Source organism: Pelecanus crispus, chromosome 12 (assembly GCF_030463565.1).
Source record: "Pelecanus crispus isolate bPelCri1 chromosome 12, bPelCri1.pri, whole genome shotgun sequence".
NCBI lineage: Eukaryota > Metazoa > Chordata > Aves > Pelecaniformes > Pelecanidae > Pelecanus > Pelecanus crispus.
The window spans coordinates 14924194-14950156 of record NC_134654.1 but is presented as its reverse complement, the minus strand read 5'-3'; the positions used below and the strand labels follow the sequence as shown (position 1 = coordinate 14950156).

At 41.9% G+C, this 25963-nt stretch overlaps 1 protein-coding gene across 1 annotated transcript; it reads right to left on the bottom strand.

Moving 5' to 3' along the window:
• Positions 1-14266: 14266 nt before the first annotated feature.
• Positions 14267-25408, bottom strand: DHRS7C (dehydrogenase/reductase 7C). Its single transcript, XM_075720039.1, has 6 exons — positions 25255-25408; positions 21136-21248; positions 19496-19706; positions 18830-18922; positions 14980-15135; positions 14267-14475 (listed from the first exon to the last, which is right to left on the bottom strand). Exons 1-6 carry the CDS (start codon positions 25406-25408, stop codon positions 14267-14269), a joined length of 936 nt encoding a protein of 311 aa, XP_075576154.1.
• Positions 25409-25963: the final 555 nt, after the last annotated feature.

The following is a 25963-nucleotide window of genomic DNA, read 5'->3' as shown; positions in this document are numbered from 1 at the left end:
ATTTCAACCGTATCTCAAGGCATCCTGTAAATCATAATACTAGATTAGAATGAAACAGTTTTAATTAATAAAAAATGTACATTTGTGTAGCATTAGTTATTTTTCTTAATAAAGAAATGATACTTCCATGGATGTTTCAAGCAAGCCTTAGTATTGAAAAAGTAGATTCAGATGTCTCAGTTCAGAAAAGACAGTGACACAGGTCCTCAACTGCTCTGATTTTTAAGCAGCCTCTAATGCTAATACAAAGTATGTGAGTTTGTTAGAGCATTATGGATTTCCACCTTAATTCTTTTCAATAAAGACTGTAAAAAATCCCATCCCAAAACTAAACTCCACAAAGAGCAGGGCAGAAAATAAGGCAGCCCAAATGTGGTGCATGGCTGGGTAATTTGTTTGTTATTAAAGGTACAATCTCTCCAGGAAAATCTGTGTATTAACAGCTTAGGATTCAAGAGTTTCATGATATGCATAACGGTAGAATTTGCTGTGAATGAAAGGCTGATAGAGGGAAGAGGCTTTCAATGTAAATACTACTAATTTGAAATGGCTAGGAAGGCAAACAGAAATCTGGAAGATACATGATTGTAGACAGCATACAATTCGTCTATGAAATTCTCTAGGTATCATTCTGACAACAGTGTCAGAAAAAAAATCAAAATTTGATTTGTGATTATTATACATGAAGAATAACTACAGTCACATTAAAGATGGGAAAGTAGAAATTATTACAGTCCTCATAGATCAGGAATACACAGCTGCTCCACTCTGAGGTCCAATGTGGAGCTTCCCCATGCAACTGAGCTATGTGTGCCTACTCTGTTGGACATCATTTTTTCTTCATTGTTGCATGAGTCCTCCAGCTAATGAGCCCGCTAGGATCTGCATTTGTGAATGCTGGGTGGCAGAGGCCTTACACAGTATACCAAGAAGCTCTGGGCTTTAGAAAAATCACTATACATTTTTTTCAGGCAAAACAATTATAGCATAAATATAGTCTGAACTCGTTATGCCAGCAGGATCCACAGTAGGTCAGTTTATGGCCAGTGGTAAGGTGGAGCTGATCATAGAGTAGCACAATTAAAAACAATTAGCTCAGAAGGAAACCATGGGCCATTAGTTGCAAGAGAGGAAAACTGTGAAACAATAAGGTAAGATAGCAAAGCAACACATAAGCCAGTCTCCTCAGAAGGGAGGTGGTGGGTGGCGGGAAGCCCACTAAGCGGTGGCAGGCACCTGTGCCCAGCCTCCATCTGCTATGTAACTGGCCCTTGGGAGTGCTGTGACCTTAGGACAGTCAGTTTGTGCACAGGATGCAGGCAGGGGCCTCAAACAATGCTTGGACTCTTCCTGGCTGTTGGTGCTTGCAGTTTGTGAAAAAGTTCTGGGCTCTGCTTCTAGCTTTTCTGGGAGCAAGTTCAAGGCTCCTCAGATCCAGGTTGCAGGTGGGAGAAAGTGACTCCCAATCAGAGAGTTTCAAGCACTTATGCCACTAGTGCCAGGGAGAGAGATATATGACTGCTGGACTGCAAGCCTAGGGCCCAAAGCATTGCTCTTCAAAGCAGCAGAAACTCTGCTGAAGGCAGCATGTGAGCGCTCAGCATTGGTGGTGGTGAGTGGGCACATGTCAGTGGGCCTTGCCCCCAGCACCAACTGGAGCAACTGTCCCAGGCACAGCAGAGGTTGTGCAGACTAGCCTCCTGAGGAAGGATGCAACTCTCTGGGTCTGGGGCTGCAGGGAGTGCCTGGGGCCACTTGCTGAAGCTGGAGAAAGTGAAGGCAGCTTCCTTACCTGTAGAAGGTGTGCTGTGACTGAGAAGCTCTATTGAAGTTAAGGAGCTGTAGGAGGAGGTGAGAAAGCTGCATAGAACAAGGGATGATGAAAAAGAGATTGACAAGATCTTCACAGAAATGCTGCAAAGATAAGAGGCTGAACCCCTGTCATGCACAGAAGGAAGAGCAGCCAGAGACTGCACTCACTGGAGACTCTCACTGGATGTTGTGGCTTCTGGCAAGAGGACGACTTTTTGTGCATTGGCAGATCTACAACTGCAGAATAGTTTTGTTCTCTGGCAGCAGGCAAGAGGCTGCCAGCTCTGTCTGGGGAGCATTCAGAGCCAGCTGAGCCTGAAACATGAAGCAGAACTGGGGGAGCATGGCAAGTGACAGTAGCAGGAAACTATACCCTTCAGGGGTTGGAGGCCACTTCTGGTGACCTGACTTGCTATCCAGGGATGTTTGTTGTTTGTTGGGGGCTTAGATCTGAGATATTTCAGGGAGACTGCTGAAGCCTGTCCAGTACTCAGACTATGATTCCATGTTGATTATCCATGTGGACAGCAATGATACTATTGGGGAGACCTTCGGCATGTCAAGAAGCTGGTGAAGGGTCTAGAGAACAAGTCTTATGAGGAGCAGCTGAGGGAGCTGGGATTGTTTAGCCTAGAGAAGAGGAGGCTCAGGGGAGACCTTATCGCTCTGTACAACTACCTGAAAGGAGGTTGTAGGAAGGTGGGTGTCAGTCTCTTCTCCCAAGTAACAAGAGGAAATGGCCGGCCTCAAATTGTGTCAGGGGAGGTTTAGATTGGACATTAGGAAAAAATTCTTCACTGAAAGGGTTGTCAAGCATTAGAGCAGGCTGCCCAGGGAAGTGGTTGAGTCACCATCCCTGGAGGTACTTAAAAGATGTGTAGATATGCTTAGGGACATGGTTTAGTGGTGTATTTGGCAGTGCTAGGTTAATGGCTGGACTTGAAGATCTTAAAGGGATTTTTCCAACCTAAACGATTCTGTAATTCTGTAACAGTTACTCTGGGGGAGTGAAGGTGTAGGACATGAGGGCCCAGGTGGCATTCTCATTGATCTTGCAAGGACAAGGCTTGGGAGTAGGACATGGATCCTGTGGGTCAACACTTGATTGTGCACAGCTGGTCCTGGTGACAGGGGTTTGGCTTTGACAACCATAGGTCTCTCTCAGAGGATGAGGAACTGCTGGGTAGAAACAGGGTGCACTTTGCAAAGCTGGACAAGAACATCTTTGTGATCAGGCTGGCCAACCTGTTGAGAAATACTTTAAACTAGGAATAATGGAGGAGGGAGATTTTGTCATGGGGTAGAAGTCAACAGTGATGGAAAGCAAAAGGTACAAGGTGATAGGAAAAAATGAGACTCCAGCAATGATAAAACAGGATAAAGAAAAACCCACCTCAAGTGTATGTACACAAATGCAAACAGCCTGGGAAACAAGTGGGAGGAACTAGATCTCCACATGCAGTCAATGAGCTGCAATATCACTGGAATAAGAGATGTGGTTGCACAATTGGGCTGCTGTGATTGCTGAAGATTAACTGTGGAGAAGGACTTGGGAATCTTGTTGAACTGAGACTACAGCAGGCTGAAAATGTGCCTGGCAGTAAGAAAGCCAACAGCATCTTGGGCTGTATTAACAGGAACGTACCCAATAGATCCAGGAGAGTGATTATTCCTTGCCATTTAGCACTCATTAGATGACATCTACAATACTGTGTCCAGTTTTGGGCTCCACAACACAGGAAACACAGAAACAAAGTGGATTAAGTTCAGCAGATGGCCACCAAGATGGTGAGGGGGCTGGAGCACATGTGTTATGAGAAGAGGCTGAGGCTTTTGCTGTCTGCAGAGGAGACTTCAGAGGGACCTGAAGCCTGCCAATATCTACAATGTTTAGCAGACTTCCAGTTTCTACAAGAAGGTTATTTATTACACAGACCCAGGCTTTTCACACTGGTGCATGGTAGGAGAATGACAGACACTGAGCATAGGTTCAGATAAGAGAGGCTTGGACTAGATATAAGGAGAAACTTTCTTATCATGAGGACTGTCAAGCAGTGAAACAGGCTGCCCAGAAGAGGCTGTGCAGTCTTCCTACTTGGAGGTTTTCAAGACCTGACTAGGTAAAGCCCTGAGCGATCTGGTCTTACCTCATAGCTGACAGGAGGGTGGACCAAAGACCTCCTGACGTACCTTCCCACCTGAGTTACTCTACAATCCTTCCCCTGCTGCCTCCCCAAAATTGATTCTAATATTTGGAAATATTTGGAACCTCATTCTCCTGTTCTCTTTTGTACTGATTGCTTCTTTCTGTACACTTCAAATACTGAATGAACTTTTATTTTCAAGGTTCAAGTTTTGTCCCTCTACCCAAAAGCAGAAATTCCTTTTCATCAGCCTATATTTTCCTACAATCAGCTGTTGGCTCCTGTCCTATAACAGTATCTGACTGTGTACAACTTAAAATTAGCATGATAATTTCTTCATGCTTTTCACATCCTGTGGAGATATCATAAGTTATATGCAGTCCACTAGCTTTATAATTGATTAATTTATGGTCATTGTGCACCATCACTTCATTCACACAAACTTTAGAAAGAACAATTGCCATAGTATTATCCTTATTAATTTAACATATTCCCAGTTTCTAAACACTCATGAACACCTTAAAACCAACCAAACAAACAAACAATGTAAAGTGGCATCTCTGAATAGTGACTGGGGTAGACTGTGTCCTACCAGCTGACACCTTATTGCACAGAGCACTGTGGGACTTGCTAAAGGATGTCAGTCAGGTATTTATACCCAAAGTCATCTCCTGGTACCTTCACCGGGGTTTGTTTGATTTTGTATTTTACTCTGCCTAATTTATCTGCACTTTCATTAATTTTCAGCATTTTTAGCATTTGGTATTCATGCAAATTTTCCCTTCCAGTGGGAAAACTGACAGAATCACATTCTCTCACTAATATCAAAATTATCTTGGCTGGAGACCAGCTGCAAGACTCACCTATACCTATAAATTCACATAGAATTATAGAATAATTTAAGTTAGAAGGTACTTCTGGGGGTTTCTGGACCCTCCTCCTTCTCTCAAAACCAGACCAATTAGATGATGTTGCTCAGAGCCTTAAGCAGTTGAGTTTTGAATATATTCAAGAAGTGACATTTCCTGACCTCATTGGCAACCTGTCCCAATGCTTGACTACTGTAATTGTGGAAAAAATATTTCCTAATATCTAACCAGAATTTCATGTGTTCCGATTTCTGTCCAATACCTTTTTTTTCTTCTACTGTGCACATGTGAGAAGAGTCTGGCTCCATCTTCTCTACACCATCACACTACGTAGCTGTAGACAGCAATAAGATTTCCCCTTTCATCCTTAGAAAAGACTGTCTTTATTCTTTACAGCATACCCAGTATTCTGAAACTGGCACCTTCAATTCTGCAGATGAACAAAGCAGTTGCTAAGAGAGTTTGTATACACTCCAGTAGAAGCAGTCTCAATCCCTTGACCAGAACAGAAGGTCTTGATTCCTTCCATTTGTTTCATGTATTTCTTTGTGATAGAGATGTTTCTAACATATTCACTGACAGAGGAATTATTTCCTCTGGCCTTCTGCTTTTCTTCCTTTATAATAACTGTGGTCTTTTTACAATAGATTATTACCCAGCTTATCTTGTTTCTGGGTGCCACCAATGAATTTCCACCTCATCCAGGAACATACTTGGTTGGTGTCTACAAGATTTTTAAAAGATCTAATTTAAGCACCTTAATTTTTTTCTTAGCCTGCAGTTCATAAACACAGACTGGTAGTCTCTACCATATGCTCTTTCCTCAGGATTGTTTCTCACTGTGGTTTGCACTCATATAAGGTGCTGTATGCAGACAAGAGCTTTTAAATAATTATGCAATAGGACCCCCATCCTGACCAATTCTTAAATCTGGTTTTCTCACATGCTAACCATTCAAGAAGGTATGTGTCTTCTGCCAGATGTCTGGTAAACAAATTCACCCCACAAAATGCAAGACTTCTTAACCATATTTGGAACCCATGATTTCACATTCTGGCCCTTATTTTAACTTTTGACTCCCAGTTTGTAGACATTGATAATTCTGGGGTAAGTTGAAAGCAGGCAAAAAAAAAAAAAGCTTATCAAATCATAGAATCATAGAATCATAGAATCATAGAATCATAGAATGCTTTGGGTTGGAAGGGACCTTTAGAGATCATCTAGCCCAACCCCCCCTGCACTGAGCAGAGACATCTTTAACTAGATCAGGTTGCTCACAGCCCCATCCAAACTGACCTTAAATGTTTCTAGGGATGGGGCCTTCACTACCTCTCTGCGCAACCTGTTCCAGTGCTTCACCACCCTCATTATAAAAAATTTCTTCCTTACACCCACTTTAAATCGACCCTCCTTTAGTTTAAAACCAATATTCCTTGCCCTGTCACAACAGGCCTTGCTAAAAATATTGTACCCATCCTTCCTATAGGCCCCCTTTAAGCACTGAAAGGCTGCAGTAAGGTCTCCCCGCAGCCTTCTCTTCTCCAGGCTGAACAACCCCAACTCTCTCAGCCTGTCCTCGTAGGAGAGGTGGTCCAGCTCTCAGATAATTTTTGTGGCCCTGCTCCAGCAGGTCCATGTCCTTCTTGTGCTGAGGGATCCACAGCTGGATGCAGTACTCCAGGTGAGGTCTCACCAGAGCAGAGTAGAGGGGCAGAATCACCTCCCTCAACCTGCAGGTCATGCTTCCTTTGATGCAGCCCAGGATGTGGTTGGCTTTCTGGGCTGCAAGCGCACGTTGTTGGCTCATGTCCAGCTTTTCATCCACCAGTACCCCCAAGTCCTTCTCCGCAGGGCTGCTCTCAATCCCTTCATTCCCCAGCCTGTACTGATATCGGGGGTTGCCCCGTCGCAGGTGCAGGACCTTGCATTTGGCCTTGTTGAACCTCATGAGGTTCACACAGGCCCACCTCTCCAGCTTGTCCAGGTCCCTTTGGATGACATCTCGTCCTTCTGGCATGTCAACCGCACCACTCAGCTTGGTGTTGCCTGCAAACTTGCTGAGGGTGCACTCGATCCCATTGTCTATGTCATTGATGAAGATATTAAACAGCACTGGTCCCAGTTCGGACCCCTAAGGGACTCCACTGGTCACCAGTCTCCATGTGGACATCAAGCCATTGACCACGACCCTCTAGATATGACCATCTAGCCAATTCCTTATCCACCAAACAGTCCACCCATCAAATCCATATCTCCCCAATTTAGAGAGAAGGATGTTGTGGGGGACTGTGTTGAAGGCTTTACAGAAGTCCAGATAGATGACATCCATTGCTTTTCCCTTGTCCACTGATGCAGTCATTCCTTCATAGAAAGCCACTAGGTTGGTCAGGCAGGACTTGCCCTTGGTGAAGCCATTCTGACTGTCTCAAATCACCTCCCTGTCTTCCATGTGTCTTAGCATAGTTTCTAGGAGGATCTGTTCCATGATCTTCCCAGGCACAGAGGTGAGGCTGACAGGTCAGGAGTTCCCAGGGTACTTCTTTCTTCCCTTTTTAAAAATGGGCACAAAGTTTCCCTCTTCCAGTCAGCATGGACTTCACCTGACTGCCATGACTTTTCAAATATTATGGAGAGTGGCTTGGCAACTACATCAGCCATTTCCTTCAGGACTCTAGGATGCATGTCATCAGGTCCCATAGACTTGTGTACATTCAGGTTCCTCAGGTGGTCTCGAACCTGATCTTCCCTTGTGGTGGGAGGGGCTTTACCCGCCTCGTCCCCATCTTGTGGTCTATCGACTCGGGAGGGGTGAGGAGAGAGGTTGCCGGTAAATACTGAGGCAAAGAAGCTGTTGAGTACCTCAGCCTTCTCCTCGTCTGTTGCTACTAGGTCACCATTCTTGTTCATTGGCAGGGTACGCCTTCTTTAACCTTCCTTTTCTGGTTGACATACCTGTAGAAGCCCTTCTTGTTATTCTTTACATCCCTTGACAAATTCAGCTCCAGCTGTACCTTGCCCTTCCTGATCCCCTCCCTACACAACCGGGCAGATTCCCTGTAGTCTTCCCAGGACACCTGTCCCTGCTTCCACTGCCCTCTTGCAGTTCCCTCTTACTCTTTAGTTTGACCAGCATGTCTTGACTCAGCCATGCTGGTCTCTTCCTTTCCTTGTCTGATTTCTTACACTTGGGGACTGAGAGCTCTTGCGCTCTATGGAAGGTGTCCTTAAAGATCTGCCAGCTCTGTTCCGTTCCCCTGTCCCTGAGGACTGTCTCCCAGGGGGTCCTTCTGACTAACTCCTTGAAGAGCTGGAAGCTTGCTTTTCTAAAATTCAGGGTCCTGACCGTATTCCTTGCTTTTCTCATGTCCCTCAGGAGCGTGAACTCCACCAACGCATGATCACTGCAGCCCAGTCTGCCTCCAGTCTTGATGTCACCAATGAGCTCACTTGCATTGGTGACCATCAGGTCCAATATTGCATCCCCTCGGGTAGGGGTGTCTATTACCTGGCTTAGGAAGTTGTCCTCAATGAATTCTACGAATCTCCTGGATTGCCTAGAGCTTGCCATGTTGCTTTTCCAGCAAATGTTGGGGTGGTTGAAGTCCCCCAGTAGAATCATAGAATCGTTTAGGTTGGAAAAGACTTTAAGATCATCCAGTCCAACCATTAACCTAACACTACCAAGTCCACCACTAAACCAAGTAAGAATGAAAGTCTGCAAGTGCAAAGCCTCCTGGAACTGGAGGAAGGCGGCTTTGTCAGTAGGCTCTCCTTGATCAGGCAGCCTGTAGTTAGACACCAAGCACAAGGTTCCCCTTGTTGCCTCTGTCTCTAATTCTTACCCATAAGCTTTAGACCTGATCGTGGCTATTCTTCAGGGACAGCTCTTCACACTGTAGTGATTTCTTTATGTAGAGGGCAACGCCTTGTGAGGGACTGAAAGAGTTAATGCCTCAAACATTGTGGTGAGGCAAGTTAAGGTCTGCAAAGAGACAAGTTAAGGTCTCCATAGTGATAAATTGGGGTCTGCATAGCACCACAGGTGAGAAGCCGATTGGTGCAGAGTTGGCACGGAGCCAGGAGGCGTGTCAGAGGACTCGCAGTTCTGCCCTCTGGTGGCCAAAGGTCATGCAGAGTTCATTTGAGGAAGGGGCTCACGACTACCTGAAAGACCTCTTGCGACCAACCCCCCCCACAGTGGTGCCTGCGCAGAAGTTGGAGAACATTCTGGAATAAGCCTCAAGGGGGGCGAGACTAGAGGCAGGGACTGGCCTATAAAAGACACAATTCGAGGAGCCACGCGGTGCACCCCACGATCAGAGGATCCCACGCTGCTGCCGCCCCTGCCCCAAACCGCCCCCCCCCCCCCAGCCCACACCTACCCCCCCCCCGCCCCTTGCCCCCCCCCCCCCCCCCCCACTGCCAGTGCAGCCGGAGGCCCCGTGCTCCGGCAGAAGTGCACCCACTGCTGGAGGACTGTCGTTGTTTATCATCAACATGGCAGGATCCAAGGGTGGTAGTATCTCTCTCTCCTCTTCCTTCCTTTTCCTTTCCTTTTATAAGCATTTGGATTAGAACCCACGCTGCTTATTGTGGTGCTTTCCTGGTTTGAGTTGCCTCCTTATTTCACATAAACCGTTGACCAAGTCTGAGACTAAGATTAGACCTAGCCGCACCTAGACTCCTGTCTGGAAAGGAGTTTAGAAAGCAAGGGGGTCTATTCTGAACCTTGTGACTCAACCCCTGCATATCATGGTGCTTTCCAAGTTCAGGTTGGTGTTTAATGTCAATAAAGTGTTAATTGATCGTTTGGTGTTGTTCCACCTTAATTTAGCCCAAGGGAATCACAGAACCTCCACAATCCCCTCTGGACAGTCCAGTTCGGGTTGTGACACACCTCCGCCCCTCCTTCCGCACCTGTCCTTTCTGAACAGCCTGTAGCTATCGATAGCCACATTCCAGTCATGGGATTCATCCCACCATGTTTCAGTAATGGCAATCAGGTCATAGCTTTCTAGTAGCACAGTAGCTTCCAACTCCTCCTGTTTGTTCCCCATGCTGTGTATGTTCGTGTAGAGGCATTTGATCTGGGCTGTTGGCCATGCAACCTTCTTAGTGGAACACCCCTTGTTTCCCTTGAGGTGTTTCACAGAGGTTTCCTTGTTGGCTCCTACTACCTCAGGAGCCCCCAGCTCACCTCTGCAAGACTTCAACTGTGCTGCAGTGTTCCCAGCACACCTCTGGGCAACAGGTTGAGGACTCATAGTAGCACTCCATCCCTCTAACCAGTGTACCACAGCTTGTCACAGGCAAGCCTGATATATTCCCCCTGCTCCTTCACATCTAGTTTAAAGCCCTGTCAATGAGTCCTGCAAGCTCCTGAGCAAAGACCCTCTTTTCCCTTTGAGAAAGGTGGCTCCCATTTGACACCAGCAAGCTTGGTGCTGTGTAGGCCATCCCATTGTCAAAAAACACAAAGTTGTGATGGTGGCACCAGCCATGGAGCCATCTATTAATAGATTGGGTCTGCCTGTTCCTTCCAATGTCACCGCTGACAACTGGAAGGAGAGAGGAAAAAATAACCTGTGCCCCAGATTCCCTCACTAACCGTCCCAAGGCCCTGAAGTCCCTTTTAGTCACCCGTGGGCTACATACTGCAACTTTGTCACCACCCACGTGGAAAAGCAGTAATGGATAGTAGTCTGAGGGATGTACCAGGCTGGGAAGTCTTTTAGTGATATCTCTGACCCGGGCTCCTGGGAGTCAGTGGACTTCACTATGAGAAGGGTCTGCCCAGCATATTGGACTCTCCATTCCCCTCAGAAGGGGATAATATTCCCCTTATAATATCCTGAGGGGATAATTTCCCCTCAGAAGGGGAAAATATCGTGGCATTTTTATTCTAGTTCATTTGACCCAATCAATGTGGCATCTCAGTAAACTTCAGATGCCTGTGGCACAGATACACAGATCTACAGTTGTGCTGGTTACCTACAGTCCAGTGAAAGTTAATGAGAGAAATAGGCACTTCTACGATGCAATTCATGTTATCCTAAGCTGTATGTCAGATAAATCACAGGTTACAGGCAACTGGTTTTTTCCACTTCTTAAGAAGGGGATTTGGGAGGTTAGCTGTAGTAGGTAGGCTGTATCTAGGACCAGCCTTCAGCTGGTAGGCTGTATCTAGGACAGATGTCTAAAATTAGACAAGAGTCTCCTCACTTCTAAGACTTTCCAGTCTTAGCATTGTTTTAAATTCTTCCTTACTTCAAAGGCCCTTGTATCCAGCAATGTCAATTTTCTTGGCCAACACTAAGAAATAGTTGATTTCAGCAGAAAAAAATGTAAATTTAAAATAGTACAACTGCAGCTTACATTAAAAGAAAATTATGTGCCCTTTAGGCATGTAAGAAGCTTAAAAAAAAATTAAAGGATCTGTAGCTGAATATCTTCTGTGACTTCTACAACTAAATCTGCAGGCCTAGTTTGTCATTTATAAATGTATTATTAAGGAATCTACATAGATTAAAATATGGCTGAGTGAGGCTTACAGAAAATATCTCTTAATGAACTCCTCATAATATTTCTTTTTATTATCATAATACTTTTACATGGAACATATATCCACAGGCATTTAGACAGTGAGGCAGAGATGGACAAATGAAATAGAAAACTTCAGATTAAATACTAGATTTCCCCTGAGAAAAATATGTTACTTCAGAAATACCGCTGGAGAAACTCAATATGAGTTCTCAATATGAGAAAAACCCACACAGTTATAGAAAAGTGTGACCCATTTAAAAGGTCACTTAATCCTTCTTTTCCTCTAGGCAGGATAAACTAAAGCTACAGTGCTTTTTTACAGATGTTTCATTAATCTCTTCTTTAAAGCTTCCAAAGACAGGCATTCTGAAATTTCTGTGGCAATTTATCCTTCGTGCTTAACTATTCTTAGCAGAAAATTCTTTCCCTGTAAATCTCCTTTGTAATTTTAGCACATTGTCCTACTACGGGAGAAATGGAGAGTGGTTTAATTCTATCCTCTTGGCAGTACATTTTAGATATTTGAAAACTCTTTAGATATACCTTTATTCTATTTTCTAGATTAAAATACATTTGTTCTTTAAAAATTTCTTTATAGATCACCGATGTTATTTTACTTTTGTCACTCACTGCTTTTCACTGTGTTTTCTTGATCTGTTCCACATTTTTAAAGTGTAATACTCAAAACCAATGAAGAATTTCTGCTGATATCTAGAAAGTGCAAAATGGAGCAGAATGATTATTTAGCTTATTTTAACATGCAATCTACTTGTTTTTACAACAAATCAAGACAATGTTGATTCATGTTTAGCTGTGATATCCTATGATTCCCTGATCCCTTTCTGATGAAATTACCCAGTTACTCTGTATCTTGGTTTTGAGCTGTGGAGGACTTGGCTGTTGCTGAGGTACAGACACAAGTATAACTGAGACCACAACAAAAGCCCATTTGTTTGAGGGAGTAGAGTTCTGGTAAGGAGCAAGAACATTCTGGACAAAGTGGATGTTTGAATTCACAGTTAAGGTACAGTCATTCAAACAACAATAAAAGCCCAGTGCTACAACAGAAAATAGACGGAGCTCCAGCAGGTACTGCAGGAACTGGCTACTTCTCACTAGTTGTGAACTACCTCCCTGAGTGAGGGAGATGCATGCATGTTTCTTGAAGCCAGGACAATTGAATTAGAGATACAAGAAAAGGTTAATGTCCCTGCAAGATGATAACCGTCTATTTCCTTGCACTGATAATTCCTTTCATGTTTGGTGATTTTTACTGAGAGAAAGAGGTAGATAAGTGCAGATGGTGTTGAAAGTTATATGAGCAATGGGACTTGTAGCAGCAAGTGCAGTTTGGTTGCATGCTTTCTGAGCAGGTATTTCCTTTGTATTCTGCAAAGAACGCATTTTGACAGCATCTGCAAAAAAGCAGGTAGTCATGATCTCTGTGAGTACTGACTGATGACACAGGACAGGCCAGGGGAGGGTTTGGGAGACAGAATTTAAGCTCTTAGATGTAAAACTGAAGATCAGGACACCCTTGCATTAGCTTTATTTATATTCTGGTTCAGCTCACAAGATCAGACAAAAAGGGGGTAAGTCCTCAGCATGAACTGGGAAAATGTGATAGGGAAGAGAAGCCTGAAATGGCTAGGAATGAGATAACTTTGGGAATATATGGAATTTACACAAGTGACACGAGTAATGGCCACACTCATGTTGGACATGATAATTAATTACCACATGTAGCAGTGTGGACAAGAGAACTCAATGCTCAGTAGCAGTCAGAGAAATCCCTCAAAACCAGGAATTTGCATAAGACATGCAAAAGAAGAAAAGAAGTGAAAAACCCAGGAAGCATCTGTATGCCTGTGTGAATCCTGATTTTTTATCTGTCTTGAATGCTGTGTGCAGCTGTGGCCTGTCCATCTTAAAACAAACAAATGAAAAGATAAGGTAAACCAAGAAAAGATATAAAGAAGAACAAGAATAATAATCTGGACTTCTCACAAAGAGAGAGTGAATAGATACCAGGGCTCTCCAACTTGGAAAAGAGGTAACTGCATGGAAAGTATGATTGATGGGCACAGGTGACTGGGAGTGAATGAATTGAGTACCGTTATTTTTTGTCTCTCTCAGCAAAAGAAGTAGGAGATATCAGAGAATATTACCAGACACCAGGTTTAAAGTAAAGAAAAGGAAGTCTTTTTTTATATTTGATTAGTTCCTTTCCTCAGGGCTGGAATGTTTCAAATAGGAATTTGAAAAATTTGTGTGAAAAACGGATAGTTTAATAAGATGCAGACAGATTCTGCTCCACACTATGTAGTAGATTACCAGGACCTGGGAGAGTATATATAGGGAGTCTCTCCATATTATTGGCCTATTCTTATAAACTAGATAAGCCCTTATTTGGGCTCACCATTTGCATATCCTGCAAGTACTTCCAAAAAGCACATCTGAGGAACAGGCTCTAATCCCATTTTCCACTGATTTTTACCCCTTTCTCTCTCACACCTCCCTACTTTGTTCCTGTAAATTCCCGTCAGTCCTAGCACTGACAGACTGTTCTGATAAGTTGCTGCAGGTCCCCAAACATTGATCTACCTATTTAGATTGGCAATCACTCTCTTATAACAGTGATAGAGTTCCTAGTAGAGTTTTTACCATACTGTTGTAATGCAAACAATGACATCTTGTCATATTCACTAAATCCAGAAGAGTAGAAGTCCCACAGACGAATGTGTGTCAATGGTAGTGAATCACTAAGTGAGACATTTGTTGGTTCATGTTTAATAAAGCCTCCTGCTTTATTCTGCCCATAGTGAGAAGCAGGTATCATTGACATTTGAAACATAAACTTTTTTGCAGATCAAAAGCAGGGAAAAGAACCAGACAAAATCAATTTTCTTCTTCTGTCTTCAGCTTTTCCCTAATTCCTGAGGCAACAATGGCAAAAAACAGCTCAGGGAAGAAGGTGCGAATGTAAACTGCTGCTCTGGGGATACGGTTGGCCAGAAGTACCTCCTGCTTCTTGCTGCTCACTGTGCGCAAGACTTCCTCTGCCACCTCCACTGGGTGCACACCATATGCCACCTTTCTGAAAAAGACTGTAAATCAAACAGAGGAGTGAGAGCTACAGACAGACAGACACACATCTGAGGGAATGGTGGTGAAAAGATACACAGCTAGTGCATCGGCCAAATTAGTTAAATTCCTACACACTTTCAATCCCTTATCCCTTCCCTTCCCCTCATCAGTAAGTCCCTAAGATCTTTTTACAATTTTGGAGTAAAATCCTCACAGTGCCTAAGAGAAGGAGCAACTTGAACGCACTAGAAGTATCCCTTGGGACCTTTTATGCTCTGTTCTACCTCCACTCCCCATGTCCTGGTGTATTTATTTTCTCACATAATGTTTCCTTTCCATGTTTCTTCTCTTTTCACCACTGTCAATTGATGTCTCCAATCGCTCTTCTCTTTTGATCCCCCAACCTGTTCATCGTTTCTGTCATTTCCGTTCTTTTCCCTATGCTCCCTTCTTCTCCCTGGGAAAAGCCTCCATACTGCTATATGGGCCTCATCTACTTTCTCTCTTGATGCATCAAACCTTACATTTCCAAATAGATGCCTCCCAGTTGCCAGGTGCTAGTTGGTGATGGTATGAACAGATGAAGGTTGGATTCACAGTGCTGACAGAAATATCAAATTCTTCCATTTCAGCTCTAAGACAATCAAAAAAGCCTACAGCAGCATGCTTAGAAGCAGCATCTAAAATAAAGAAAAAAACCCACATACGCATGTTTGGATATATGAATGCATGGATATAGATGTATGACAGAGCTCCATAAAACATGAATGTTTGGAAAATTGAGCATGGAATGACTAGCCAAAAGGCAAAGGAACATTGAATTATTTCACCCAGTGAAATTATCATGCGACATATTTAAAACAAACAAAAAGAATTATTTGTACAGGACAATTATGCATGAGGTATGTAGTCAGTCTCCCGATACATGTCAAAGAGCATGTGTCTGAATTTCCCAATCAGAAATATTAAGCCCTGATTAAGGAATAATACTTCTATTATGGTGAGAAGTGGAGTCCCTTAGGGGTCCGAACTGGGACCAGTGCTGTTTAATATCTTCATCAATGACATAGACAATGGGATCGAGTGCACCCTCAGCAAGTTTGCAGGCAACACCAAGCTGAGTGGTGCGGTTGACATGCCAGAAGGACGAGATGTCATCCAAAGGGACCTGGACAAGCTGGAGAGGTGGGCCTGTGTGAACCTCATGAGGTTCAACAAGGCCAAATGCAAGGTCCTGCACCTGCGACGGGGCAACCCCCGATATCAGTACAGGCTGGGGAATGAAGGGATTGAGAGCAGCCCTGCGGAGAAGGACTTGGGGGTACTGGTGGATGAAAAGCTGGACATGAGCCAACAACGTGCGCTTGCAGCCCAGAAAGCCAACCACATCCTGGGCTGCATCAAAGGAAGCATGACCTGCAGGTTGAGGGAGGTGATTCTGCCCCTCTACTCTGCTCTGGTGAGACCTCACCTGGAGTACTGCATCCAGCTGTGGATCCCTCAGCACAAGAAGGACATGGACCTGCTGGAGCAGGGCCACAAAAATTATCTGAGAGCTGGACCACCTCTCCTACGAGGACAGGCTGAGAGAGTTGGGGTTGTTCAGCCTGGAGAAGAGAAGGCTGCGGGGAGACCTTACTGCAGCCTTTCAGTGCTTAAAGGGGGCCTATAGGAAGGATGGGTACAATATTTTTAGCAAGGCCTGTTGTGACAGGGCAAGGAATATTGGTTTTAAACTAAAGGAGGGTCGATTTAAAGTGGGTGTAAGGAAGAAATTTTTTATAATGAGGGTGGTGAAGCACTGGAACAGGTTGCGCAGAGAGGTAGTGAAGGCCCCATCCCTAGAAACATTTAAGGTCAGTTTGGATGGGGCTGTGAGCAACCTGATCTAGTTAAAGATGTCTCTGCTCAGTGCAGGGGGGGTTGGGCTAGATGATCTCTAAAGGTCCCTTCCAACCCAAAGCATTCTATGATTCTATGATTCTATGATTCTATGATTCTATGATTTGATAAGCTTTTTTTTTTTTTGCCTGCTTTCAACTTACCCCAGAATTATCAATGTCTACAAACTGGGAGTCAAAAGTTAAAATAAGGGCCAGAATGTGAAATCATGGGTTCCAAATATGGTTAAGAAGTCTTGCATTTTGTGGGGTGAATTTGTTTACCAGACATCTGGCAGAAGACACATACCTTCTTGAATGGTTAGCATGTGAAAACCAGATTTAAGAATTGGTCAGGATGGGGGTCCTATTGCATAATTATTTAAAAGCTCTTGTCTGCATACAGCACCTTATATGAGTGCAAACCACAGTGAGAAACAATCCTGAGGAAAGAGCATATGGTAGAGACTACCAGTCTGTGTTTATGAACTGCAGGCTAAGAAAAAAATTAAGGTGCTTAAATTAGATCTTTTAAAAATCTTGTAGACACCAACCAAGTATGTTCCTGGATGAGGTGGAAATTCATTGGTGGCACCCAGAAACAAGATAAGCTGGGTAATAATCTATTGTAAAAAGACCACAGTTATTATAAAGGAAGAAAAGCAGAAGGCCAGAGGAAATAATTCCTCTGTCAGTGAATATGTTAGAAACATCTCTATCACAAAGAAATACATGAAACAAATGGAAGGAATCAAGACCTTCTGTTCTGGTCAAGGGATTGAGACTGCTTCTACTGGAGTGTATACAAACTCTCTTAGCAACTGCTTTGTTCATCTGCAGAATTGAAGGTGCCAGTTTCAGAATACTGGGTATGCTGTAAAGAATAAGGACAGATGTCCCTGCTCAGTGCAGGGGGGTTGGGCTAGATGATGTCTAAAGGTCCCTTCCAACCCAAAGCATTCTATAATTCTACAAATCTATGATTCCATTATATCTACAGTTTACAAATGTCTTTGGTGGGTGGACAGCTGTCCCTGAGGCGAGTCTCTATGCCATCTGTTGCTGCAGTTTATGACACCTCAATAAAATGCAGTGCAATACATGTCCATTTCTGAAATGCAGGAGTACTAATATTTTGTAAACTAATTAGGCCTTTGCCCTGCAGCAGCAATCCAAGATGCTTTTAATATTAAAGTTAGTTTTAAAGTAAATGAATGTTAAGAACTTTTTCATCTGCTCTTAATGCCTTTTTATTGAGAATGATATTAAAGAAGGATGATAGTATGTGAACCTTGGCCAAAAAACAGAACTGTGTGTTAAGTGCAGCAGAGCTGCAAAGTACTTGTCCACTTTGTATTTGACTCAGTTTGCAGTGAAAATCAGCTGGTGCATAATATAATCTAAAAAAAGGCAGGTGGGCTCCAGGAATGGAAAGAAGATTCTCCATTCATGCATTTTGAAATTGCTTCTTCTGGCAGCTTCATTTCATGCAACATAGATATTGGTAGAGGCATTGTAAAAACTCTCTCTGTTAGCTCTTCTGCTACTCATGATCATGATTTTATACACATACAATATATCTTGACACAATCAGCTGTGTCCTAGGTGGAAATCATTCCAGATGTCCCTTCAATGTGCTGTTTCTTTTCTGAGCCTTTTTTGTAGTCTTTATACTTCTTTTGAGATGGGGGACCAGAATTGCACACAATTTTCAAGATGTCAGCACTGCATAGATTTATACAAAGGCATAAACACAGGATTCAATTTTTTTCTCTGCTGCTTTCCTTACAGTTTCTGTCACTGTGTTTTGCTGTGGTTTTGGAACTGTAAGTCACAATCCTGAGGTCTCACAGGCCTTTTAATTCAGAGCCCATATACTCTGACCTCCTGTCACAGTTAAATATGTCTATTTACATCTATCCTATATTTTCTGTCCACTACATTTGCATTTTATTAATGCCAAGACCTCTTATCATAATTCAGGACAGATTAGTTTCATCAGGAGCTTTCGATGAAAGACCTTGAAAATTTTCGGGAAAGCTAAGGAGAATACAATTACTACATGTCCTTTTAAACTCCTGCACATAAATCCATTAAGTGCCTGAGTCTCCCTTTACAAAGCAGTAGCTAGTATCTACCAGTATGTTACTTCATTCTTCATTATGATTTCTACTAATATGCCCAGTACAGATGTTAGACCTACAAGTCTGCTGTTTCCTGAATGCCTCCTAAGACCATAAAAAAACCTTGCTGTCACATTTCCTATCCTCTTGTCCTCAAGTACCTCAAGTACCTTAGGCAGTAGTCATACTTCAAAGATAGTATTTTAACTATTTCTTCTTGAATTCTACTTTGAAAATTTTTCAGCCAAATACTGTGTTAATAGTTTACTGACTTAGGATGCAAATTAACACTTTTTATAACCTATTATCAGCACTATGGAATACTCACAATTTATGCATTAGAATGTACATTTTTGCTATATATAACTTACAAGCAGCACGAAAAGGGATTCCTATTTTTCCTTGGATACTATTAATTAGAACAATGTGGCCAGTTCTTCTTGAGATCATATTGGGAAGAATGGCTGAAAAAAAAAGAAAGACAAGAAAGAGCCACATAAGTAAAGGACCTCAATGTATTTAGTGAAAAGAAATGACAAGTGAAGTGTAGATAGCAAAACTTCAGTGAAGGTTGTCTCCATACTGCAATTAAAAATATCACAAAATCTAGTAGCTGGAAATTGAGTGTCTTTAGACTTCACTTGGATTCTACATGCAGACTTGGTGCAGTATTATCACATTTAATTGTCAGCCTGTCTGTATCCTTGCAAGGGCTTTGAAAACAATTGTCTTTGTAACAAAGGCAGCAATCATGTAAATAAAGGAGTCACCATATGCAAAATACAATAAGCAGACATTTTGAAAAATGTTTGTCTTTCAAACATCTGCTTATATATTTCTTGACCAATCTATTTCCAAACCCAGGCACTCTGATTTTGATCTTCTTCACCTCAATTTCAGTCCATTGATTTTCACAGAATTGTCTTTGATTATAGTGAAGAAGGCAAAAATAAGTGCAAATGAAACAGTGTGATGCCAATGACTTGGATCTCAAGCTTTAAGTGGCAACAGCAAAACAGGAAAAAAAATTAAGATACCTTTGGTTAATGTTATAGGTCCAAAATAGTTGGCATCCATTATCTTTTTATCAAGTTCCAATGAGATGCTCTGCACTGCTCCTTTCACCTTCATACTTGCATTGTTGATCAGTATATCCACACAGCCATAGCAATTCAGGATTTCCTTAGCTACATCTTGAATGCTGTTTATGTCTGAGATATCCAGAAGTAGGAGCTTTGGTGCATATGTCTAATAAAGAAAATAATTATTTCAAGGATACCTGTTATATAAAAATGTATTTCTATTTACTTGTCTTATAAATTAATTTACCTTGATATCTGAAGAAAGTGTTTTTATCATTCTCACAAAACTTTGATTTGTTCTTTTAACCTACTCTAGAAAGTAGGTAGTTCAGCAATGGGTATTCATAGATTTTGAAATTCAGATGGGGCAGAACACCATGGGAAGGGTAAGCTGGACTAGCTTTACACATTGAGCTCTACTATTGAGTTTGTCTCTCTTGTAATCAGTGGAGACAGATAATAGACACAGGGGTGACTCCTACAACTCCAAGTTATGGTCTTTCTGTAAGCAGCCCTCTGGAGAACTTTGCTGACCATACAGTCTAGGATATGGTGCTTTGACAGATAATTTACTTATACATGGGGGGCAATTGGAAGGTAGGAATGATTTGTTCAGGTATAGGTTATCCAAATGTTTACATTTGTACATTTTTTGCAAAGATGTGGATTTTATCGGCTATGGGACAGAGGAATGAACTCTGAGTATCTTCTCTTACTGTATTACAACGATGATGTAATGCAGACCCCTTAGTCATACTTAATATTTTTTTCCTAGTTGAGTCTGCACAGACTGACATGAACACACTACTTTTCTGGTTATTTATGCAGATGAATGAAGCTCGATGCAAAAAAAGGGTCAAACGCAAATATTTGTTGGTCTGCTGAGCAATGGCTGTAGAATTTGTGTGATGCCTTCAAGAACATCTGTGCCCTGAAATGAGTCAGCTATCTGTTGGTCACAGAAGGAAAGCTTTCCCATGAGCATCAAAGAAACACCTTCCAAAGAACTGGCAGCAGGGGCAGCCTTACATGTGTACTTGCATGGTGACCTAGTCAGTGGTAATGAGGAAAGGGCATTCTTATTCACATGCTCCCATGCCCTTCTAGCTGGGACTTCTCTCAAAGTAGAGGAGAAACTCAAAATTAATTCAATCTTTAGACTCATCTCCCACTCCTTGAGCACTCTAATTATGCGGACAATGGGTGATAGTTCCTGTGATTAAATGAAGCACTTTGGATCCTTTTCATCCAAATTAACAGGCAAATTATTCTGCCTAGCATTTCTAGTTGGATGGCTTATTCAAAATGCAGGACCACTCAGTTGCTTTACAGTAACTGCCTTGAATTAGCTCAAGAGAGCAGGATTTCTGACTTATACTTCTGGCATCATGCTCTGAAGACCTTCAGAGGTGGTTCTCTCTCTCTCTCTCTCTCTGGACTGTGTTGGGTGTGTTACCTGGGTGATCAAAATCACCATTAATAATCAATCATGTTTCATGTACCTTGTTTTATTGGATTTAAAAGCACTTTGTGTACATGAACAAGGTGTTTACCTCAAATTGTGAATTTTCAAAGCAGAGTGAGGATATACTTACCATACTGGGATCTGCCACACTAATTAAAGCATCATACAAGGCTTCTAACTTTTCCAGCGTCCTGCCACACAACACAAGCCTTGCTCCTCCTGTGTGAAACACCCGAGAACATTCTAGGAGAGAAATGTGTTCAAAAGAAATAATAACAATAACAACAATCTGATTTTATTTATTTTGCTTGAAATGGGATGTTGTTTTTGCTAGTGATGTTGAATTTATGCTTTAAAATTCATTAATTTTGAAAGAATAAATATATATGAGAAAAAAGGAAGCACTAATATAATAATATAATATATGAGTAATAAACTAAAAATTAATGTAATGGTATAATGCACAGTTACAGCACAATGGTACAGTTTAGTCATGGGATTTAATACAAATTTAATTAAGAAAAGAACAATATGCCAGTTAATGGATGATGGGTTTGAGTTAGAAAAATTATTCTGATTATCTTTGTTCCTTAACTTTCTCCACCCACAGACACACTTGCTATAAAGAAAAATACATACAAAAATATACGCTTAAGGTTTTTACAATACAAACTGCATCTTTTGCAAATCTTCATGTCTGCTGCAGTACAACGAAGAAACCAAGCAACTCTAGTAAATACTAAAACTAGCTCTGTACGCTACCTTCATGAAACTCTTGGCAACATGAAACTTGTCTACAGTTTTGTGAAAGAGCAATACAGAGAAACTTACTACCCACTGACCTACAGATGGAGCACCAATGAGAGAGGCCTTTCCTTTACAGACTCTTCCCTCACATGTAATCAATCCCAAGATCTTTAACTCCTGAGTATTAGACCTTCCCAGTAGTCAGCAGAGGCACCAGGGACGAGCTTGAGCTGCCTCTTTTTCAGCTACATTCCCTGAAGCCTTCCTGAGAAGGCTACTGAGAAGTTTCTGGGTATGCTGGGCTGGCACTGCTTTTTCTCCATCTATTCAGGGATATTCTGAGCTAGGGGTTCACCCCAGTTTAAGCTAGGTCTCTGGGGAGGATTCTTCTCCTTTTCTTATGTAAGTGAACTATGATTGTGCTTTTTTGAAAGTGGGGACTCGTATAACAAGAGGAACTGGCAGTCAATGTTACCCATCATCCCACCTCAGCACTAGCTACAAGACTGCAGCCAACTCATTAGTTTAGGTCTTCATGGTAGTATGTGATCCACTCAATCCATGTGATGGAATACCAGGCTGGATCATCTTGACAGCATGTGTCTGGTCTATTTTCTTCTCTAGGTGGTGTTGAGGGAGAATATATTCCTCACTGTTCTGTCAGTTTGACTAAAGAAAGGCGTTTAAAAACATGGAGCATAGATATCTTATGGACATCTTTTAGGAATTAATAGTCAGTTGTATCCCTCTGGCTATTATAGGCTGCTACAGGGTGGATGTTCTAGCTCAGCTGAACTGAAACTGGCTTTTAGCCAAGGAATCTGTCAAGGTTGTCCTCCTGACCAGGAAAAGTACACAATTGCCTGCCTTTTCTTTCTTGGAATAAATAATGTCTTGCCTCTAGGCCTGAGAATGCAGCTGATGATGTGCCCACTGTGCCCCAAACCACAGATTTGGTTTGGGTGCAGCCAGACAATCAGTTGACCGTGGTTTATGTGTGCTGGTAAGACTAGAAATTAAGAGTTGTTTTTCCTCTCATGGCTTTCTTCCTGATTAGGTTTTCCAAAAAGCTCTCAGCCTTGGAGCCCCCATATTTGGTCCCTAAATCAAATCTGTATGACAGTTACATATTCAGCATGCGAAGAACAGGAATATGGTCTTACAATTACTCTTATGCCTTTCAAGTCTGTTTGATTTGTCTTAGCTCCTATGACCTTTGTTGAATGGACAACAGTACAACCCTGGTGCTATAGCTGTCTGTCCTCCAAAAAGCATTTTCTTCAGATTTCAATATTCACAGGCAAATCCAGTTATGCTAATGTGCCCATGTTAGATTTCCTGAATGCCCATGTTAGACTCTTAGTATCTGTATGGGAGCACTTCTGGATCCACTTTTCTATATTTGTAAACCTGTGCAGCTGGAGACTTTTATTTACATAATCTTTTTCATTATTTACAACAGTAATTTTATGAATGTCTTTCATTTTCTTTTTTCTAGCACAGAAAGATTTTTGATTTAAAGCCCAAAAGATTATTTGCCAGTACTAGAACAACTATACCAGTATTTTTTCTATAAACATAACAGTTGGGGCAACCTTGTGAATAAAATGAGACTACTGTGTGAACAGCAATAAAAGGGGAAAAAGGGAAACCAACAATGTTCTCATTTAGAACTATCCTGGACTTTTCTGATTTATAGCACTGAGAAGAAACAAGAATCAGGTTTAATTAACAACCATAAACCATTGCAGACATCTTCAATCATGATAGTTTTTGTTTCTCTTTTTTAACTTTGATGAATGTCATCTTTAGTCCAGAAATTCTGGCATGTGGGAAAAGGAATTTGGCTGTTGCTTAAGAGCTCAAATATGCAGCAGCTGGCCAGACAGCTGGTATTTTAAAGCTCTGGATGAATGGCCATCACATGTGCATGAGTGGACTGCACAGTAAATTCTGCATGATTTGGAATAATTCAAGCCTGCAAATAACTTCTCAGTATCACCCTATGGGATACTGGCAGTAGATATGTTTAGGATAATAAAATAAAATTGCTTTGAGTTACCTCCTTCTTCATCTATGTCAAAAAGGGTGCAGGGACGGGGGCGGGGGGGAGATGCTTGCCTTTGTAGCTTCAAGAGACAGGCAGCAGCTAGTCACAAAAAAAAATTTTAAGAAGGAAATTGAACTTACGAAAATCTTCCCCAGGGGTCATGCAGTGCTGGAGCAAGATACCTGAAGAAATGTTCAATAAATGTTCTTTATCCTTGGAGGTTTCCAAGATTTGGCTTCAAGCCACACCCAACCAGATCTAGCACTGATGATGTTCCTGCTCCAAGCAGGACTTTTCTCTAGAAACCTCCAGGCATCCTATGATTCTATGAGACACCCAGTCTCAGCTGGAGAACTCTAAATCATGCCTCTCCAAATAAAAATACTGAAATACAATGAATCCAAGAAAATGCATGCTAATATTATCTTCAACTGAAACTGAAGTGTGTCAGGGAAAGGGAAAGACCAGGTGGGATATGGAGGTCAGAATTATTTCATAGCATGTCCTAACAGGCTCTGATAAAGACCACTCCTTTCCAGCATAGTATGTATTTCTACTGCAGGTCTCTGCTCTGTTCTGCTAAGGAAAAATTCTGCAAGAGCATTCCCTTTCCCCATCTATTTTCTGCTTGGGAGTGCAAGGTTTCCAACATACAGCAAGTCTTCATTGAAAACGCCAAAACGTAGCCTCAAGCTATGTTTGCTTTATCAGGCACTTGCATCTACTGCCCCTCGAGCGATACCTAGAGCAGGACTGTACATAAGCAATATATGACCCCGTACCTTTAATCTGGCAGCACCATGTAGGCAGGAAACACAAGCCAAGATGTATATGCTAAGTGGCTGGTCACCCGTGCAATCAGCTTATATAAATAGATAAATTACCACATACCCTGTCCTTCTGTCCACTGAACCCACCGTTACATATAGCCAGGCAGCCCAGTTGGAGGTACTGGAGGATGTCAAGGGAAGAGGAGTAACACTGGTGATAGAGGGGGCAGAGATATTAACGGGGACAGAAGAGTGAGCACTGTTGTTTACAGGGAATAGGAAATGTTGAAGTCTTTAAGGGCTGAAAAGGAACATGTAAAGGGTAAGGTGACACCTGTTTATACCGATTTGCTGCTACCCTGCAGCAACTGCCTATGTAATAAGATCTCATAGTAGCAACATGCTAATAATAGTCCTCTTAATGTGCTTACAAAACCTCTCGTTCTATTGAATTAAATAAATACACAGCTCAGCAGTTCCTAAAAGTTTACCAGCACTCCCTGTGGCTGAGACTAAAAATGTACATTTAAAAATCACAGGATTTGTTTAAAAATATATTTCTTAACTTCTGTTTCATCCAGGCAGTTATGAATATATACAAGGTAATGTATGCACATTTATTAGAGGGTGGTTCTCTGGCTGTTTCTGTTCTCTGACACCAAGAAGAAATGAGACAACTCACCCTTGCCCAGTCCAGAGATCGCATCCGTGATCACCACCACCTTGTTTTGCACGGCTGACTTGGACAATAGCCACCTGACTGACTGGTAAATATGAATAAATCCACTGATCCCTAAGAGAAGCAACGGTAGAGCAAGTACAGCAAGAATACCCATCTCTGAGGGAAACAAAAGACCATATGAGAGTAACAGTAATCATAATAAACATTCATTATTTTTCAAATTATTCTTATGTATAAAAACAATGTTTTCATATATAGAAAATCTAGTAATCACATGCCAAAGGCTTGAAGCAGTGGGAAGCTTGCTTTCCAATCAGTGGCTTAATATTATTATTTAATAAACAGGGTAATATTGTTTGTTTGTCTGTTTTCCTCATCATTGCATGGTCTAACCAAATCTGAATTCCTTTTATTCAAAATTACTCTACATTGGCAAAAACATAGTAAAATTTTAGTGCAAATATTGCCTTGAGGCAAAACATAAGCTAAAATATAACACTGAACTTTTAATTATGTTGCTACTGTAAGAAAATAGATAAAAAGCTTTTAACCCTAATTGCAGACAAAACACATAATAGAAGTGTTTTCTGTTCTAAAATATAGAGAAAATAGAATCACTTACTATGGCTATGAAGACTCTGGGTACAGATAAAGCATTCTTTTATATTTTTGTAAATTTTTATATTACAGGTTTGATTAAAGCCCTTTA